At 45.5% G+C, this 21,453-nt stretch overlaps 1 protein-coding gene across 5 annotated transcripts in view; it reads right to left on the reverse strand.

Annotated features, from left to right (window-relative positions):
• Positions 1 to 21,453, reverse strand: part of GRK3 (G protein-coupled receptor kinase 3) — a 184,144-nt gene that overhangs the window by 98,514 nt on the left and 64,177 nt on the right. For 2 of the 5 annotated variants that reach the window (XR_014069072.1, XM_081542944.1), the window contains exon 1: positions 16,670 to 16,871. The exons of 2 other annotated variants lie outside the window; for them this stretch is intronic. Coding sequence is in view for 2 of the 3 variants with exons in the window: in XM_081542944.1 (XP_081399070.1) it covers positions 16,670 to 16,782 (113 nt within the window). In the remaining variant the exon portion in view is untranslated. Of the gene's footprint in view, positions 1 to 3,581; positions 3,853 to 16,669; positions 16,872 to 21,453 lie in introns of those variants that run through there. One more of the 5 variants, XM_081542943.1, reaches the window with a different exon arrangement.

Genomic DNA, 21,453 nt, shown 5'->3' on the forward strand with positions numbered 1-21,453 from the left:
AGTGAGGTAGGTCAGACAAAGACAAATACCATATGATACCACTTATATGTGGAATCTAAAATATGACACAAATGCACTTACCTACCAAACAGAAACAAACTCACAGACACAAGAGAGCCGACTTGTGGTTGCCAAGGGGGAGGGTGTTGGGGGTGGGAAGAATCGGGAGCTTGGGATTAGCAAATGCAAGCTATTATATATAGGATGGATAAACAAGGTCCTACTGTATAGCACAGGGAACTATATTCAATATCCTGTGATAAACCGTAACGGAAAAGAATATGAAAAAGAATGTGTATATATGTATATGTATAACTGATTCACATTGCCATACAGCAAAAATTAACACAACATTGTAAATCAACTATATTTCAATAAAATAAATAAATGAAAATACCCTAAGGGCCTCACATCCTGCCCAGGGTCCACAATCCTCAGCACCTCACGGGAAGCATGTCCAAAGAGGCCCCAGGTGACCTCATCCACCACACCTTCCCTCTGACCTCACACAGCAGCCACGCAGGATTTCTTCACTGCTGAGTAATTCTGTAAATGCCACTCCCACTCTCCTCACATGAAAGCTTTCTGCTCATCCTCCAGGACTCAGGTCGGGGTCACTGGCCTTCCCCAAGCCCTGAAGAGGCACGCCCTCTCAACTCCAGTCTCCACTGTGTGTCGGGCGGCAAGGCTGTTTCATTCCCCACAACATGCTTGCAAATATACACACCTCCAGATCCATCCCTGCTCATTTAATCACTAATTCATTCAAAACAGGCAGTGCGTCCTTTCCACGAGCCAGACACCATGCATGACACTCAGAATGCAGAGGGAGTCCCACTCAGTCTCTGCCCTGAAGGGGCAGCGGGGTGAGCAGGGAGCCCCAGAGCAATGTGACGATGCAGGGTCCCTGTGGCATCAACAGGGACAATCACAGGGGGCTACAGAGTCCAGGGCAGCACGGCTGAACTGCAGATGGTGGGGGGCCCCTGGCCAAGATGAGGTGACAGAGAAAGCAATGGGGCTACCTGTGCAGCATCTGATAAACCATGCCCGCCTGCACCGAATAACCAAAGGAAATGGACAAAGGACAGCGGCAGCTAAGAAACACACACGGAGAGAAAAATGCCAGACAACATAGAGCCTCCACTTTAGGATTCACTAATTTTTCTAGCTATGCGAGAATACCTAATTCACCACCCTTGAGACTAATGTCCAGCTCTTCAAAGTTTCTTTTTAAAAAAAAAAAAAAAGCAAACACTTCCTTTCTAAGGACTGACAGATGACATGTTGTTTCTATAACTGGCAAAAATGCTGACTTGGACCTGAATTGCTGTGCTCCCCTCCCCCACTTCCCTAAGAGAATGCGAACCAGGCAAGAACATCAGTGACCGAGCACTCTCCAGGCAAACAGATCTACAAACTAAACTATTCTCCGTACAAGATCAACCAAGCGAATTCATCAACTGCTCGTCTTCTAATTTGGCACATGACGCCACTCGTCACATGAGAACTTCGTCTGAGTCTTGTATTCATTTTCTCCCTGATGGTTTCCAGGTTTGGGGGTTTGCCTCAGACAGCCCTTTATACTCCAGAATAATAAAATTATCCTCTCTCACATTTTTCTATTTTTAATAATTTTTATGATTATCTCATTAAACACCGGGGAACTTTTGTGTGTGTGTACAATGTGGACTTGATCCGATGATCAGCTATCACACACAATCCTTTCCCCAACAGACTCAAAATGCCATCTTTGCTCATAAGCCAAATTCAAGTTCTGCTATAGAGATGAATATAAATACGCATATACACATGATTCTGCATGCTCTGTCATGTATGTGTCTGTGCCTGAAACAAGACCACATGCCTTTAATTCCTACAGCAATGTCTCATGTTTGCTAAAGCAGATCCCCACTATTCTACTGGTCATTTTTTCCCACTTATCTCTTCTAGATGAATGAGGATAAGCTTATCACATTCTTTAAAATTCTCATGTAGATCTAGATTGTGATAAGGTTAATTTGAAGAGAACTGACATCTTTTCAATACTGAGTCTTCCAATCTAGAAATACCTTGTAAACCCCCGTCCTCTGCCACACCATTTATCCAGATTTGCTCTGACTTAAGTTTTGTTTTTCTTCATACTAGTCTTACTGGTAATTAGTTGGTGAGGTCTGGTTTAGAGCAACGCATTACAAAACATTTATTTTAAAGAAATTATTATGATAAATTAATATTCATGTAATTTAAATATAGAAATTTGTTCAAGTAATCTCAGTGAGAGAGAATTACATTACAGAGTCTCATTAGTCATGGAGCGTATGCTTCAAGGGTAGATCATCTTAAACAGCATGGGCTGTCATTTTTTTCCTGCTAAATATAAACATCAGAACTATGATTTAATAGATATTCATGACTGAACGAGGTTCAGTGAAATCATCTTGTCTTCAGTGAGTAAACGGGTAAACCATTTTCTAAAGTTTCATGTCTTAATATGCTTTCTCTCTTGGATATTCTTGCATCTTTTTTCCCCCTCATCCTCCAATGAGAAGTCTTCTGATCCAAAGGTTGTAAATTCATCCACAAGGACTTGGATTAGTCAGAACTCTGGTTGCAAATGAATTCACTACAACTCTACCCATATCTTTGAAATCAGTGCCACAGAGCCTCTTCTTGAGTCATCTAATGCAGTTTTCAAAGAGCTCATCAGCCTTCCTTCAGTATGTTCTTTGAGATGCAGGACATTTAGAATCTCTGTAAGGTGTGTCGTAGGAAGTTATATCCTAGGTCACCAGCGCTGCTTACACGTGACATTGGGACAACATGAGGCTATCACCAGCCCTATCTGAAGATAGTCATGATCCTCACACGGAGTCATCTACCCTGGCTTTTAAAAACTTTTGCAAAAATTTTCAAACATGCAAAAGTACAGACTGGTAGTGTGAACGCCCATGATCCATCCATCAACACCTTGTGAACAGCTGTTAAGATTTCACTTTTCAATGTTTTTTTCATTTTTTTTTTAAGCATTTTAAAACAAATCTCAGACTGCATATCATTTTACCTTTACTACTTCCGCCTGCATTTCTGAAAATTACAGACACTTTCCTTCCATAAACACAGTCCGTTGTCTCTTCCCAAGCCCACCCTGGAAATCACAATAATTCCTGAAGATCTAATACCTAGTTCCTCAATCAAATTTCCAGGATTCTCTTAGAGGTGTCTTCTGTAGAGCCGGGTTCGAAGCGCAGTGCAGTGCTCAGTCGTGTCTGACCTCATGGACTGTAGCCCACCAGGCTCCTCTGTCCATGGAATTTTCCAGGCAAGAATACTGGAGTGGGTTGCCACTTCCTACTCCAGGGGATCTTCCTGACCCAAGGATCAAACCCATATCTCTTGTGTCTCCTGCATTGGCAGGGAGATTCTTTAGCACTGCACCATATGGGAAGCCCAGTTGGGTTTGAATCAAGATCAAATCAAGATCTGCACATTCATTTGATTATTATCTCTTAATTCTGTTCTACTCTCAATCACCCTTCCATCCCCACCAGTCACTTCTCATCTTCACGCCAGTGACTTACTGAGGAAACCAGGACAGCAGTCCTGAAGGATGGTCCCCATCCTGGATATGCCTGCTTGCTTCCTCATAAAATGTGTTTGTGAGCAATGTGTTCCTCTGTCTCCGCATTTCCTGCATCCTGCAAGTCAGCTCTGAAGACTTGGGTATGTTCAGGTCCATCTTTGAGGGAAGGATTATTCACTACACAGTCTTCAGGCTGCCTCATATAAGGAGACGCAGGGTTGGAAAGGAGGACGGTTCCTCCCTCCCTTTCTTGAGTTCTTTTGGCTGGTCTGATAATTAAATGGATGCAAGACAGAGTAACAGGAGAAAAAAAAACAAATTTAATTCACACGTACAGAGGTCTCATAGCAATAGAACCTAAAGAAATGATCAAAGCTGTCAGCTTTTATACCTTTTAGACAAAGAAACAATACATTTGTGAAGACCTGAAAGAGATTTGGGCTTAGGGTAGTGAATTAATGAGGAAGAAATAAGGCTTGTTTACACAGCCTTCTCGGCCTGAGCTCTCTGTCTCTGGTGATAAGGGCTGTGTGTCTCCCTCAATACCCTCCTCAGCGGAAGGGTACCTTTCACCTGCGAGATTTATTTCCTGCTCTCAGGGGCACAAAGGAGGGTCAGAGTGTCTTTCTTACAGTGGTTGTTTCTTAAGTAATCTTAATTCAGAATAATTGATATATCACTTTAGCCCATTTGGGGGTTGGCCTATCCTGAGCCCCAACATTACTGAGGTGTAAATTCAGTTGGTGAAAAGTCTAACCTCTCCATTTAAAATTCCCCCATCAACCTTTCATTTAATGGTTTCATACACTGATGATCTTTACTTAAATCTACTTTCAGCAAAAGTTGCAAAATGATGGGTTTTTTTCCCCTAATTCTATCATTCCTTCAGATTTTCTGCAATTTCCTCTTGATTTGCTGCAAGTCTTCTGTAAAGATGAATCTCTCACGATCAGCTAGGGATTTTTGTTGTTGTTTAGTTGCTTAGTCGTGTCTGACTCTTTGCAACCCCATAGACTGTAGCCCACCAGGCTCCTCTCTCCATGGGATTTCCCAGGCAAGAACACTGGAGTGGGTTGTCATTTCCTCCTCCAGGGGATCTTCCCAACCCAGGGGTCGAACCCACGTCTCCCACATTGGCAGGCAGGTTCTTTACCACTGAGCCACCAGGGAAGCCCCATCTCTACATTACTGACAAGGAAGAGCTGGACACACATCACCAGGTGAAGAAGGCAAGCTCTAGATGGACTCGCTGAGGTGTCCCTGACCATCAGAGTCCCATCCCCATATGAGCTCAATGACCTTTCTATGAAGGATACATAGGCAACCTGTTCCAATAATTTTCTGTCATAATTTAGAAGGTACCACTAACAAGATTAATCAATGTTAACATAAAAAAAAAAAATCCTTAATGCACCTCAAGTACCCAACAAGTGTCTTCAAGCTGAGGATCCCCATTTACCTACTGACAGGCAGAGATGTGAATTTTAATTTTGCTTTTTGAAATAAGGGTGCATCGGAAATTAAGAAAATGTGCTTGGGGTTAAGAAAGGATCATGAACCCCTGACATGTAGCTATCCTCAATTTAAAAGTGTCATCACTAGTAATAAGTATCCTATTATTTAACATGAAATTTATGACATCTCACTTTTTCAGGAAATATGCATATCCTGATGATTAACTCAACACATCCGGTCAAAGTATATGTAACTACTGGAGCAGCACCTCATCAGATCCCAGCAATTGACCTCCGGATTGAATGAAGACAATGAATTTCCAAACTGAAGTCTGAAATTGACAATGTTCCTCTACCTAAGCCCGAGAACCTTCTTTGTTTAGAAGATTCAGGTGGCAGAAGGTAGTCTGTGGGTGTCCATTAAAATGCACAGAATTTGAACTGAGGCTCAACTGTGCCATTTGCTACCAAGGTGATCTTGAGCCATTACCCTCACTCTGAACCTGGACTTTCTCCTCAAATGGGGATGCTTAGTATCGTGGAGCCATTTCCCAGAATGTGGAAATAAGGGAAAAGCTTGCCCTTGGAGAATGAAAATTTTAAATCAAGGCATAACACAAAGGGCAGAGAAATGCCCGAGGCTCCGAGGCTAGCAAGCCTTAGCTGAGGCTTCAGCAACTGTGCTGACTCCAGTGGAGGCCTGGCACCAGTCAGAACAGGAAACGTGGAAGTGCGGACGGGGCATCTCACCGTCAGGGGACTCACAGATTTCATACCCAGGGTAAAGCCACTCTGGAGAAATGACCTGGTCCCGGCTCCTGCGGCTGCCATGCCAGGGGCCAGACCTTCTGAGCCCTCTGGCCACCAGCCTGTGCCACCTGCGTCTGGCACCACGTCCACAGAGGCAGCCTTCCAAGGGGGACACTCGGGTCACAGGGCCTTCGGGCAGCCAGGCTCCTTGAGAGCCAGCACCGAATATCAATCTGACACTCCAGCTACAGTCGGGCTTTAGAGATGAATCGACCAGGTGAGTTCGTGCATTTTGGGGCGGGGGAGGAGGGGAGCCTCTAGCTCATCAGATTCTCCAAGGGGTCTTTAAATAAGAACCACTGGCCTCGAAGAAGAGATGGTGTTGGTCGGGCCCGGCTCGGCTTACAGATGTGAACTTCACGTTAAGAGGCAGAGAGAGACTCTGTGATGACAGAATCCAGTTTCTGAGTCTGCGGGGGGAAGACCACTCATGGGACCACAGGAAAGACCCTGGTGTCCGAGGAGAGCACCAGCTGTCCCTCCAGACAGACAAAGTACCCTTCTCAATGTCTCCACGTGGACATGTCTCATGTAGTTGTCTTTTTCCTTTCTCAATTGTCTACTGACTACAGAGGACAACTTGAAAAACTAACAAGAAAGACCCAATACATGTAAAACTGCAAAGCACTATACACGAGTATTAATGCAATTTTTTTTTAATCTAAATTCAAATCTCTTGCATAAACATGAAACATATGAACAACAGATGTCATTGAGTTTCATAAGATAACATGTTCAAACTTAACTGATAAGCCCAACAAGTAGATCTCTCATCAGGATCACTGCAGTTAATTCTGATCCGGTTCACACCCTAGTTTTGGAGAATGTTTCTTAAGAGTGGGGAAAGAATTATATCAGGTTAGGACCACTGAGGTCCCTCAAAACTAGAGTCTAGCTTTTTCCACTGTTCCGCCACCACCTACCCCATGCCAGAGTCGTGAGATATCCCTAGGGCCAGAATGTTTACCTTAAAACTCTGATCTTACAGAAAGGAGTATGTACCAGCTACTTCATCAGATCTTTCTGGTAGGACATGGCCAGAGAAAATAAGCTTCTCTTACAGAGTAGCTTGGATTTTTGTTTTAATAATTTGAAACCTCAATCCCCTGTCAAGCAAGACACTTTATTTAAAGGATGGAAACATAAAGATGCTACCTGGTTTTACACATGGAATTAAAAAAAACAATCAACCAAATGATTAAACCCTAAGAAATCCCTGAACACAAAACTCTCAACAATTTTTTTGATGGCTTTTTTTTTGGGGGGGGGCACCTCCCTGATGACTCAGACAGTAAAGAATCTGCCTGAAATGCAAGAGATTCAGGTTTGATCCCTCAGTCAGGACAATCCCCTGAAGAAGGAAATGGCAACCACTTCAGTATTCTTGGCTGGAGAATTCCAAGGACAGAGGAGCCTGGCGGGCTATAGTATATCGCGTTACAAAGAGTCAGACATGATTGAGCTACTACTAACACTTTCACTTCACTTTTTTCATCAGCATAAGCATACTCTCATCCTTTGCTTAGAAACTGCTATTGTTCAGAGAATACCTTTCTCTTCTAGCTCAATTCTAGAGGGATGTTTTGATAAAATAATGAGTTCTCCTCCATGGCCACTGGCAACAAAAGAGAAGGCAGTGCTTTCAAAATGGAACACAACAAGGGAGCAGGGAAAACTTTCCATTCTATTCTACACTCAGGGTTGCAATGACAAGATTCACTGTGTAATCCCTTTCCCACTTAGGGTGTCATTATAATAGGAGAAAAGAATCAGTATGTATAGCTGAAAAAAGCAGGGCCTTTTAAACATGAAAGTCCCCTGACCTTTTCTATTAGGATGAGTTCCTTTCTAAATGCGGTACAGATCCCCCCACCCCACCACCAAAAGCCTCATATTTGGGAGACCTTCCTGGCATCTTGCTTCCACTGCAAGGGGCACAGGTTCGATCCCCGGTCAGGGAACTAAGATCCCACATGCTGCACGGAGAGGCCAAAAAACAGAAGAAGAAAAAAAGCCCTGTATTTTTAAAAGAAGATCCATTGAAAATGTCATAGATGCCTTAAGACATTTTCACGATGCAAAATGAAAGCCTACAGTATTTAACAGCTGTGCAAATGCCTTCGCATCTCAGTTCATTTTTAACTTAAATTCTTATTAAAAGCAATACAGATACAGAAGATGTAGAAGAAATGACCTGAAAATATCACCAGTCATCTTTCTAAATAAAGAGCAATGGACTGACTTAATGACACAAAATACAAACACTATGAACATGCCATTCAGGAAAGTTTTCTGGCTGAAAATAAAGAAACCTGATGCTTTTCCCTGGCTAACGGAGCTGTCAATTTTTGAACACATGAAACATACATTCTCTAACCCTCAGAAGATAGATCTTTTCAGCTTAATGGAAGCTCACTTCTTCCTAAAATAGTTTAGCCTACGATTATCTGAGAAATAGACAATGCCAGGCACTCAGCACTAGTCAAAAGCAGTCACTGTCACAATACACGTGCAGCCCATGCTTACCTTCCAAACTCTGACCAATGGAAACAACCGATCCGCCTAACCAAACCAGTGAAATGAAATTTAAAAATCATTCGCAGGACCAAAAATGTTCTCCCTGTAATGGAACTTTCAGAGGGACTCGACCATACACTTGATTTTGGATTTACCAGCTGTGCCATCACCATATTTATTACAGTAATTTTGCAGATACCTTTTTCATCTTCATCAATTTTAATATTCCTACTCTGCTAGGTAATATTCAGACTGATGAGCGTAGATTACAGAGCAACGGGTAGGCTTCAGTGTGACACAAGGAACAAGGAACAGCTAAAGGCACGGAAGTTAGTTCCCCACAGCAGCCACACGGGCTGAGGTAGCTGCCTTCAAGAAACTGAAGATCTATTACTTTGTGGATGAATTAAACTTGTTTTGCAGGATCACAAAAGGAGCGAGAGCTGTCTGTGCACAGGATGAATTATAAGAGAGCTTTCCATTATACTTTAATTAAAAAAAAATCCTATGAAAAAAAAGTGGGGGGGAGTGGGGGGAGGAAGGCTCCCCAGAGGGAGAGGATGCATGTATACATACAGCTGATTCAGGCTGTTGCAGAAACTAACACAACATTGTAAAGCAATGATCCTCCAATTTAAAAATATATATATATATATATATCCCGTGGGGGGCGGTGGGAAAGAGAGAAAATGCTTTCTGACACCACATCTCTTCCAGAGATGCTCCCGGAAGATGACCCTGGCTAGACGCTGGAGAGGGAGGTCGCCCACCCAACGCAGGACTAGACTGGATGCCTTCCAAGATCTTTTCAAATATAAGCTATGACAACGCTAGGTTATTAAGATGTATCTGTGGATGTCTGAGGAAAATGAGAATGAATCACCTTATGTTCAACACACTGAAGCCAGCTGCTTTCAGATTATGATTTTTGGTTCATTTTACTGACACAAAGACCTTCTGAGGATGTCAACTGTCTCAATTGCTAAATTATCTATTTTCAAGAGTGACTCGCTTATGAACTCTTAGGTACTGAAGCCAACATAGCCCAAAGCCTACTGGATGAATGGATGGAAGAAAAGGGAGGGACAGGAGGGAGGGGAGAGAAGAAAAAAGGGAGAAGAAAGAAAGGAAAAGAACCATGCGAGGCCCCACGGGCAGAAGGTTCTGGACAAACAACACTACCACAAACAGCTAGAGGAAGAACACTGAGGAGAAACCTGAGAAATTCACCTACTCGGGGTCAACAATGTAACTTTTCAGAAGTCCTGCCTTCTAAGCCCACCGGCTGTCCACAGTCTCCATGTAACATGGCCTTTACCTGCTACTGTTATGTACTTTTTTAAGGGTGTTACATCTTGTATTGTGTATAATCCCAACCACAACCACCTATGGTGTAAATAAAGAAAAACTATCTTTCACATTGCTTCCACTCTTTCTCTTGAGTTTTCTGTGTTTGAAATGAATCTCCTCTCCTGCTCACAAATGTATGGATAGAAAATGCTCTAAAAAAGAGATCTGGGGGACAGTTTGTGATCAGACAAGAATAGATATCATATTGCACAGATGGGGAAACTGCATACACTGAAATTAAGTGATGTACTGAGGGCATGTGGCAAACTGCCAGTGGAATCAGGGCTGTACTTCCTAGTCTAGAACTTTCTCTCCTAGGACAATATGGCAGGTAGGAGGGAGGGCACAGGAAAATGAGGGCCCAGCGATAAGGACAGCCGGCCTTCGAGTTCACTAAGGACGAAGGTCTCGCCAGGCGACTTTCACATAATCAGTTTTTCCTGCTCTCGAAACCCTGGAAGAAGGAAATGAGAGCGAACAAGAGAACAAGTCCAAGGCTGGGCCAAGGCTGACTCTTAGAAGCCACCAGTCACAAAACAGATGAGCTGCAGAAATATCTTCACTGTGTTCTCTAATGGGCTTTTTCTTTACTGCTTATAAAGTATTACAAATGTGCTTTGGCTTCACACTGAAGCTGAAGTACAGGTGACTCAAAAGAAGATTTTCAAAATCAGGAGAAATATTTAGAGGAGATGCGGAGCTTGCTGCACTTCAGATCCGTTGCTGTTCAGTCACCCAGTCATGTCCGACTCTTCTCAACCCCACTCTGGACTGCAGCACACCAGGCCTGCCCCTCTCCATCGCCCAAAGTTGGCCCAAGTTTATGTCCGTTGCATCGGTGATGCCATCCAGCCATCTCGTCTTCTGACACTCTCTTCTCCTTCAGACCCATACAGCAATCCAAAAAGGCCCCAGGGTTCTAAATGCTAATCGGTAATAAAACCAGGGGCCTTCCCTCATAGCTCAGTTGGTAAAGAATCTGCCTGTGATGCAGGAGACCCCGGTTCAATTCCTGGGTCGGGAAGATCCGCTGGAGAAGGGATAGGCTACCCACTCCAGTATTCTTGGACTTCCCTTGTGGTTTGATCCCTGGGTTGGGAAGATTCCCTGGAGAAGGGAAAGGCTACCCACTCCAGTATTCTGGGTTGGAGAATTCCATGGACTGTATAGTCCATGGGGTCGCAAAGAGTCGGACACGACTGAGTGACTTGCACTTTCACTTTCTTTTCTTTCAATAAAAACAGAGAAGGATAAAGAAGTGAAAAAGAGGAGAGGCAGAGGTGGCTCCGGATCACATAGCCTCATCAGCATGCAAATGACTCTGCAGGCAAATGACTTGACAATAAGAAAGCCAGAGTTGCCAAGTTCATCATCTTCATTTCCCCACCACCCATGTCCAGAAAACAAGGACAGACCATCAGGCACAGAAAATGCATTTTCACCTACAGCTGTCTTCAAAGACAGTTTTCTAACAGAGGAAGATTAATCGAATGAGAAAGTGATTTTTATTGCAAATAAAGCCAGAAATACAGTTTTTTTCCTTTATCCTTTTCCTGGAAATGGAAAAAAAATTGGGGGCAGGAGGGGGTAGTAGGTGGAGGAGAGTGGGCAGCCTGGGCTGCCCTTTTCTCTAAATGATAACAGAGACAGAAATCCTGTTGGGCAGCAAGAGGGTGAGGCGGTCTATTATTATACAATTTCTCATTAACAGCAGTGAGATCGCACTTCTCCTGTTAAACAGAACAGGCATTTAACCCCCCGAACTCCTCCTGGGAAATAAGGCAGAAACTGCTTATTCACTTAGTCATAATTACCGTTTTCTCAGGTCCCAGAGGAATAGCTGTTCTCTATCAGTCTCTGAGGATGGTCCTGACTTTCCAATGCTGCCCTGGCAGCTGGCTGAATTCGCACCCAAAAGTGTGAGATGGCAAAGCAGGATGGAAAGCACCCGGGCTCTGGGAAACCTGGGCTGAATCCGGCTCCTGCCTCAGCCACGGTGAGAGGTCACCTGGGCTGGGTTCCTCAACCTCCCCGGGCACCTGCTTCTTCAGGAAAACGAGGCTGATGCTAATCACCTGACAGACTCTTGTGGGCAACACATGCCCTCAAGATGCAAACTGCCTGGCAGAGGGGGCGCTCTCAGTGAATGGTGGTTATCACATCACTGCCTTGGGGAATTTAAGCTTCTCTCTTGCTTGATGGGACTGCAGGGACCCTGGGTGTCCTCTCTGCTCTGGGCCATCTCTTACTCTGCTTGCCATCCACCTGCTGAAGACCGAAGCATCTCTTCTTTGAGCCTTGACACTAGATCCAAACAGATGCTTGCCGAACCCGATTCAGGGTACCGAGGAGATTCTTTTAAGAGGCCGGCTCAGAACACATTGCTTCTAAGAGCTGGGACTGCCTGAACTCAAAGACATCAACTGGGCTCTCGACACAAGCCTTTTACAATGCTTGACTTGGGCAGATTCTAGGTCTCAAACTGAATGCAAGGGAACATCTATTTCTAAGAACTCCTGACTGCATGCAGCCCTTACCTCTTCAAGTCGCTGGCACAAATTAACTTTGACCAAGGATGAAGTAATAGCTGAAAGGTCAGAATAAATTACATTTGGAAAGTGTAGTTTAGAGAAAAAGAAGCACACACTGTTTCATACATAGAAATGCTCCTATCGACAATAAAGAGTGCTTTTTTTCCTGAAGGCTGTTTGTTCATTCAACCCTGACTCTGTAGTTCAGAGTTGGCCATGCAGGCATAGAATATCCTCCAACTCAAATGGAGAGGAATCTTTCAAGTCATCCTCTGGTCACTCACTGATTGGAGTTGGGAAATTACAGAATAAATCCCATTACCACATCAGAAGAAAACAAACCTATTTTTCATGACCAATCACCTACGATAGCTTTAAAAGAAGATGGGTGCACAGTACCATATTACTATGTATATTATGGCTAGGCAGCTTTGCAAGGGGAATAATTAAAAAATTACTGTAAAACACTGAGCAGGCATAATGTATTCCATGAAAACAGAATAGTAAAGGCCACTCTGTGCTACCTGTCCACAGCTAAAAAGGATCTTCTGGCAACTGCACATGAAAGTCAACATCTTTCTCAATTCCCTGTGTATTTCCTGCTAGACTGTGTTGTTGTTTTGTTGTTCAGTCACTAAATCATGTCTGACTCTTTGCGACCCCACGAACCGCAGCACGTTAGGCTTCCTTGTCCTTCGCTATCTCCCAGAGTTTGCTCAAACTCATGTCCACTGAGTCAGTGATGCCATCCAACCATCTCATCCTGTCACTCCTTTCTCCACTTGCCCTCAATCTTCCCCAGCATCAGGGTCTTCTCCTAGTGAGCTGCCTCTTGTAAGCCCCTTGAAGGAAGAGCTGTCAGGCCAGGCCTTGCTTGGCTCAGGAAAACAGCTCTACAACCGTGCACTGAATTCATGGAATAAACAGTACTGCAAACCTTCTTCAAGACAGTCGAAAATGTTTCCAGAAAATTATAAAGACACTTTAAAACGCTTTCAGGCTTTCCCATGACTTGGAAAGGACAAGCTTTGTGATAGATGAGCCTGAATTTTCAATGTCCACTGAACAGAAATGAAACTCTGGAGGAGAGATCGATTTTGTGACTGAACCTCTTGCAAGAATGTGTCAATTCAAGTCAACTGAATCTCGCTGATCAGAAAACATTACGAGAGTAATGAGACCAGAGGAAAAGCTGCCTCGACGCGACAGGGCTTAAGGTGCTGACCCTTTGTGGGCCTTGGTTTCTGGATTAGTCCCTATTAAATGTTTCTTCCCTAAGGTGGCACAAAGCAACTGGCACACACATCTGAAGGTGCATGTTTTCAACTGGGCATGCGCAGAGCGTCTATGGGTCACAGTTGCCTGTCACCAACAGACCCCATTATAAGCTACATTAGCACAGCAAATGTTTCAGTAAACTAAAGCAGCTGTATAATTTGAACAAACAGGCAGCTTTTACAGGATTTACACTCATTGGTTCATTAACTGAATAACGTGTCAGCCTAACAAAATGGTTGCCTCTTGCCATCTCTGAGAAGCCAAATCTCCCCTGGGCGGAATGTTCCATTTTCTGAGATTCTTCCGTAATGGGCAGGGGACTGCACACTCCCCATTTCATTGAAATTAGCTGGATATTGCTTTGTTCTGTTGTCTCTCTGTGCAAAACTGGAGGAAAAGATGAAGTAAGTGAAATCAGGAAGCACACAAAATGCTACAGTGGCTTCAAGTAGTTAGTCGGCTGGAAAAAAGAGTCACTGGGGATAAACCAACGGTGAGTTTTATGCTTCCCATTTAGAAACTGAACATATAAAGCTAAACCTCTTGCTCAGGAATGCCAGAGACTGGTGACCACGCAGCTTTCCTCAAAATGAAGCTGAAATAGAAATTCTTATCAGAGAACATCTGACCTGTATCCTTCACCAAAGAGTGAAATCACACTAGTCTTTTGAGTCATGATGCTGAGGCATTTTCATGTGAAATTTACTTTCTTACCAGATCTAGAAATCCCCCAACCTCCCACCCCACCCCCAAATCAAGCAGGTAAGCCACCAACTGCCATCCAGTTGGAGAAAGATGTGAAGATGTTTTACCTGATGATCTCAATGTACCAGAATCCTAGCTCAGCATAAGGAGTGGCAGTGACTATGTGAATGGTTACAGGAGAAAAGTAAAGCCAGTTGAGATAAATTCAAAACAAGTTAGAATCTCTGGTGAAGGTTCCAATGGCCTAATTCAAAAGTCTATTTGGGAAAAAAAAAAAAAAAAACAGCAACAGAATAACAATTACTAAAGAGCTGCTTCCTAAAATTACTCTCCTGTTTCTATGTCTCAATTCTAAAATGTCATGAGAAATTTGCTGGCCCCTCACTAATTCTGCCTTAAAGAGAGCATTACCAAAGAATGTCACTGAAAACAAAGGCCTTCACACAAGGAAGTGAATACCCTAAGCACTAAGGATGTTCTTAGGAGCAACATTAAAAAAGCAGAAGTCACATTAAGTTCAAAACACCAAGAAAAACAAAATGAACAGAAGTTCCTAAATTTAATAATAGTATATATCACCCCTTCCCCTCAAACAAAAACTGTCCATGAGTTAAGATTTGTTAATTTTACATACAGATACTTTATATACTTAGGATCCCCTGTCCTTAAGGAAGAAAAAGAGGAAAAGAAACTAAGCATTATATATGACATTTATAGAAATGCAGGGTTTTTTTTTTTTTAATGGAATTCAGGTTTCATTTGGGGTTCCTGTTTTACTTAGTTTTCCACTTGCCAGAAATTTTAAACAGCACTGATTGTCAGTGAGCTCGGGACATGTTAAAGTCTGGAACAGGAGTGCTGTATTCACGATGCTCCAAAAGGCTTCCATTCTTCCTGACATTTCCTGCCTGTTCCTGCTCATCAAAGTAGGTTTTCCCCTGCAAAACCAAGATGCAGGGGCTAAGAAGGACAAGCGAGCCAAAAACATCCGGGAAGCACGCCTTCACGTACACAATTTCACTTTTCACAACAAACAGCACAAAGGGACTGATATTTTCTATATCATGGGGCTCAGGCTCCTGGACTTGTAAAAAATAATCTGATGATCACTCAGCATCACAAGAATGATTTTTTTTCCCTTATGCCACGGTAATATTTAAGCAATCTTAGACACAGAACACATGGAGGGCTGATGCTTTCAAGCGGAGAATGGCTTTTAGTTTTAGTTTTCACTAATATACAAAAATACATAGTCTTAAATTCACCGTTAAGAAGATGCCTCATTGTACCATCAATTCCACCAAGAGCTATTAAGTATCAAGGAGCCACATTTGCTGTACCACTCCTGATGGTATTATTTAGGAAGGAAGCTAAGGGGGGGGGGGAGAGAATCCAACTCCAATCCTCTGATACACTATCTGAAACTCACTATTAATCTGATAAATGACCTTTTCTGGGGTAATGCCAATGATAGGTAATGCCAATGATATGAACTAATCAAGTCTTTTACTACTTCACCAATAATAAATCATTTCTGAGGCAAAAAAATTACAACTTGGTATGGGCCTCACCAAGACCCTTGCCAATTCAATCGGGTCCTTGGTTGGTAATTTAAACAAAATTTCTGCCTGGAATTACCCATTCAACATGCGTTTTGAAGTGATTCCCATTTCAACCTTTTAATAAAGTGCCGCCAGTGGGACCTGTCACCACGTACCAAAGAGAAAATCAAGTGGGTCAGAATTCACTACTTGCTGCCTGGTGGACCTTAAAAGGGGGAGCGAGCATGGAAAACGGTAATTTAAGTGCCCGGGGCAAAAAAAAGGCAACTCGCCTGCACTCCCCAACTAGGGCGCCCAGAGGGAGCTGAGGAGAGGACGGAGTTGGAAAGGGGCACAGCCGCAGGAACTATGTAAGTAACGGCCGGGATGGAGCGCCAGGGAAAGACTGGCAGCACCGGGCAGAAGGACGGGGCAGGCGGGGGACCGTGTGTTGGGTCTTGGAGGCGAGGACGGCGATGACATAGATGCAGCTGGAAGGACAGCGATGGGGCAAGAGGGAAGCACAGCAATGAAACACGCTGGACCATGGGGATGGGGCTGGCCGGAGAGAAAAGGATGGGGCAGTTAGGGGAGCAGGGACGGGGCTTGGTCCAGCGAAGTCACACCACAGCCGAACAACCCTTCATAGGGGCGCTCGCTGCTCGCCAGCCGCCGCGCCGGGCACTTCGGGGCGCTCTCTCCCGGAGTCCCCCCACCAACAGCCCTCCGAGGCCCCATTTCAGAGACGGGCACGGCGAGGTCGGCCCCTCAGCGCCCGCTCCCCTCAGCGCCGGCCGCGGGGTGAGAGGCGGACTGAGCGCCCGACCCTCCCGGACGCAGGGGGTCGCTGGCGGCCGCGCAGGGGGGCGACGGCGGCGCCCGGGCGCGGGGAGCCGGTACCTGGGCTCAGGCAGGACGATCTTCTTGCTGGCGCGGGCGGCCGGGGTCGCCTTGCTCTTCTCCATCGCCATCAGGTAGCTGACATCGGCCAGCACGGCCTCCAGGTCCGCCATGTTGGCGAGCGGCGGCGGCGGCGGCGGCGGCGGCGGCTCCTCAGGACCCGGACGGGACGCGCTCCCGCCGCCGCCGCCCGCCGCGCCCCGACGTTGGGGGGGCCGCCCCGGGGCAGCCCCCCCCCGGCGCGTCCCCGCGCGCGCCCCCGCGACCCGCGCGCCGCCGCGCGCCCGCCCCCGCCCCTGCGCCCCCGCCCCCGCCCCTTCTGCGGGGGTCGGCGGGGAGCGCGCGCGCCCTGCGGCCAGTGCCCCTCGGCGCCCGAGCCCAGCGGCCCCGCTTCTCTCCGGCTGACCCGCTCCCTGTGGGCACCGTCCCGCCCGCCCCTCGGGGTGGCCACGGGGGACTTCCTCTACCCCTCCTCCTGCTCCTCCTCCTGCTCCCGACTTCCCGCCCGCCAGCTCCAGGCGCTCTCACGCCTCCCTCTCCGCCCCGCTGGGGACCCCTGCGAGCTGAGGGCGCCCAGGACCCGATGCCCAGCATGCTCGGCGCCCCCCCCCCGGGACCCCTGCGAGCCGAGGGAGCCCAGGACCCGATGCCCAGCACCCAGTGGACAGCGAGGTGGTCCCTGTGCCCCGGACACGGCAGTACTCAAACTGGAGCGAACCCATCAGCATCCTCTAGAAGGTCTGGGGTGGCTCCAGAGATGCGCGAGCCCCACCTGTCCACGCGGGTGATGCTGAAGCCTCGGTCCAGGTCGGCTTGGAACAGCCCCCGGTGGGCTGGCCCCTAAAGCCTCAGTCCTGACCCTGAACACCCCTCTCCCCCGCCCCCCACCACACACCCTATAAACTCTGCAAAGAGAAATCCAACAGCTGGAAGGTTACTTGTCTCAAGCTAAGCAAGCAGGGCAAATTGGGCTGAGAGCTCCCTAATGGGAGCGGAGAAGCGTTAGAAGCCCACTGGTACAGGAGCTGTCTGTCCAAGGTGGTCACCGCACCCCTGCATGCAGCATGCAGAGGTTTGCCTTTGGATGTTAATAATGGTCGCTGAGAACTAGAACTGGCATTCAGGCTCTTGTGGTTTTACCATCAAATTAGAGGAGCCCTACTTCCCCTGGTGGCTCAGTGGTAAAGAATCCGCCTGCCAGGAATTGGGGGTTTGATACCTGGATTGGGAAGATCCCCTGGAGACGGAAATCACAACCCACTCCAGTATTCTTGCCTGGGAAATCCCATGGACAGAGGGACCTGGTGGGCTACATTCCATGGGGTCCCAACGAGTCAGACACGACTTACCAACTAAACAACAAAACTGTGCACACAGACCCAACAGAGGATGATATAGGGAAGTGGAAAAGCTGGAGGACAAATACCCAGGCAGGAGGGAGTTTCCAGCTTCTCTGATCCTCAGTCTTGGTGTCTGGTGGCAACACTCCCCACGTGGGCCTGGCGTTTTCATTTACTTCTTAATTTTTCACAGCGACGCACACAAGTCCATGTTCGGAACCCAACACTCCGGCCAGAGTGAAGTTAAGGGACACCAAGGACGTCTTAAGAAAACCTGAGCTGAGAATCCATTTAAAAAAAAAAAAAGTCCTTTAAATACATTCACATAGGTCACATTGTACCAAGAGCCTCGACTTTAACTAGTATTTGAGTAAACATTCTGTCAATAGCTTACATGGTCCACAGAGTGCCCTAGACATGGTTAAGGTCAAATTCTGGACGTTAAATGCAATGTCACAACAGAAATAGCCTGATTTGGTCATCCCAAGAGCCCTGCCCTCTTTTTCTGTCTCTCTCCCACCAAGTCACACCTCCCCCCTGTCTTTTTCCCTGTATGCTTGCCATCACAATTGGCTGGTTTTCTCAGGACTGAAGGCATAACATTCAATGAACTTGTCCAGAAAAGGATAAGAGGTGTGTAAGAAGTAGGCACTCAACTCAAAGGAGCTTGATCAGGCAGCAGAAAGCCAAAACGACGAGGGGGCACAAAATTCACCGATGATTTGCATAAGCCAAATATCAAACTTTCGTCTTCCACCCACAATTTTTTTTGCGGGGGGGAAAAGAAAGGAACACAGAAGGCCTTGTCAAGGGTCACCCCAGGAGGAGCGGTAAGTTCCCCCCCAAAAAAATAACACATTTTTTTATAATTCGTACAATTTCTTTCAATATGTCTTTAAAAAAAATCATCCTTGCTTTCACTGATTCAATCAAATAAATACATACTTCTGCCTACATTTTCACGGTCTTCCAAATACTGAGATTTTTAACCTTGCCTCTGAATTCAGTTCAGATTTTTGTTTGGTAGTGGGTGGTTTCTCTTTCTTTCTTTGGGGAGGAAGGGGGTGGGCTGCAGCATGGAGCAGTAAGTTTGGAACACGAGACACGCCTGAATTCTAACCCAAGCTCTGCCCTGACTAGCTGGCGTGATCTTCGAGGTAACACTTTTATGTTTTATTGTTCTCATCAGTACAGGAGCAACAAAACCACCAACAGGACCCCAGGGTTGTTAGAAGAGGAGGAGATGATGCCCGTAAAAATGCACTGTGCCTGACACCCAATAGGTCCCCAACAAAGGTCACTGCATTTTGCTTCATTTTACCTTTGCCTGCTAGAGAAGATACTGAAATGAAAGTCATTCCCAGACACCACCCTTGAAGCAGAAAGGCCCTTTTCGAAAGGGTATCTCCTTAGTGCATTTCTAGGAACCCAACTTGGCACCAAGAAAAAAAAAAGATTAGTCTTTACAGACACAAGCAACGACTCTTCTAATAAAAAGAAGAGAGAGTCAAAATTAAGGCCCCTCCCCCAGTGAAGTCAGTGACCGGAGGACCCACTTCTTTTAATGTGAATTTGGGATTCCTGGCTCTCTCCTTTACTGTCTCACTTTCTCCCCACATTTCGCCCCTCCCCTTCCTTCTTTGCCTGGACTCTCTTAATACTGAACAGCTTTTCATGTTCACTGCAAACAAAAGGTGCTAATGACAGTGATGGAGCAGTCATCACTGACCTGCTGGATCCTGTCGCTAAACACCAAGGCCACCCAGTAATCATTACAGGCAAAGAGAGAAAACAAATAAAAAATAGCAACCCATTTGTTCTCAGCCAATAAGGCTCCCTTGCAAATAAGCACGCTTCCCGCCCTCCCACTCCCTGAGATGATTTCAATGACTCGGGGTTCATGCTGCTTGTGATAATTGATAAAACTCCAGAGTTCCTGCAAGGTTCATAATGTTCTCTTTTTCTCTTTTCTATGACTTCCCAAGATCAGGGGAGGTGTTGCTGAGATGGATACATTAAATTTATGCTCCCCGGGGTTAATTTTTATAACGGCTTCAAGGGAGGAAAGCTAACTAAAGAACTACCTTGTATTTGTTTTAGATTCTACGCTTTACTGGGGCTTCCTGCTCACAGTGAGAATCCCCGGATTAGAAAAACTGAGGAGGGAGGGTTGTTCTGGAAAACCAATCATGGACACAGGAAAAAAAAGTCAACTTTAACATTCCAATTAGAAGATTTTTGAAGGGGAAGGGATAAATTAGGAGTTTGGGCTTAACATAAACACAGTACTATATGTGAAACAGATAATCAACAAAGACTTACTGAATAGCACAGGGGACTCTACTCAATAATCTGTAAAAACTTGTATGGGAAAAGAATCTGAAAAAGAATGGACACATGTATACTTACAACTGAATCACTTGCCTGTACACCTAAAACTAACACAATATTGTAAATCAACTATACTCTAATGTAACATAAAAATAAAATTTTAAAAAAAGAAAGATTTTTTTGGATCGGCAGAATGCGCCTGAGGTTAATCCATTAATATCACAGTATTTCATCCAATCCCTGCTAAGAGAGAGGTGTTTTTTTCGGTAAGGGGTCCCCAATATATGAACTTCCCTGGTGGTTCAGCAGTAAAGAATCGGCCTGCAATGCAGGGGATGTAGGTTCAATCCCTGGGTCAGGAAGATCCTCTGGAGAAGGAAATGGTGACCCACTGCAGAACTGTTGCCTGGGAAATTCCATGGACAGAGGAGCCTGGCAGGCTACAATCCATGGGGTCGCAAAAGAGTCAAACACAACTTAGCAACTAAACAACAACAACAATCCCTAAATACAGTTGCTTCTTAAGAAAAGTGCACACCCTGGGGTCTGGGTGGGTTTATTTGCAAACATCGCGTTCTGTCAAGTGTGCAGGTGTTTGTAGCCATGCCAGGGCCACTATCCCAATTCACCTGTTACTTAGATCACAGTTCTGCTCATTGTCACATGCATCACAGCCACTGCTTTCCACACTGTTTTAACAGCAAAGCTTCACAAGCTTTAATAGAGGTTCTACACCTAGCACTTCATACCTTCAAAGAACTACAGAAAGTTCTAATACCAAACTTTGCTTCACAGATCAAATCACAATTTGGTTCACAAACTGAAATTACATTCAATACAGATGGACCCTTAAATAAATGGGTGGAAACACACTTCTCTGCAGGGTGGGGCAGGGGGAAGGTGGGTCAGTCCCTCTCTGTAGAGAAGCCCTGGAGTGATGTGGTTCAGAATCGGGGCTCAGGAGCCAGGTGGCCCGGATTAGAGCCCCTGGTGCCGGTACTTCTGAGTTGTGTGATCTTAGACAAACTGCTTAACCTCTTTGAGCCTTGGCACTCTCAGTGGTAAAAATGAGACTGCTGTGAGAACCATGCTGTAACATGAAAAACACAACAG

Source organism: Giraffa tippelskirchi, chromosome 11 (assembly GCF_054371585.1).
Source record: "Giraffa tippelskirchi isolate mGirTip1 chromosome 11, T2T-mGirTip1v1.2.pri, whole genome shotgun sequence".
NCBI classification, from domain to species: domain Eukaryota; kingdom Metazoa; phylum Chordata; class Mammalia; order Artiodactyla; family Giraffidae; genus Giraffa; species Giraffa tippelskirchi.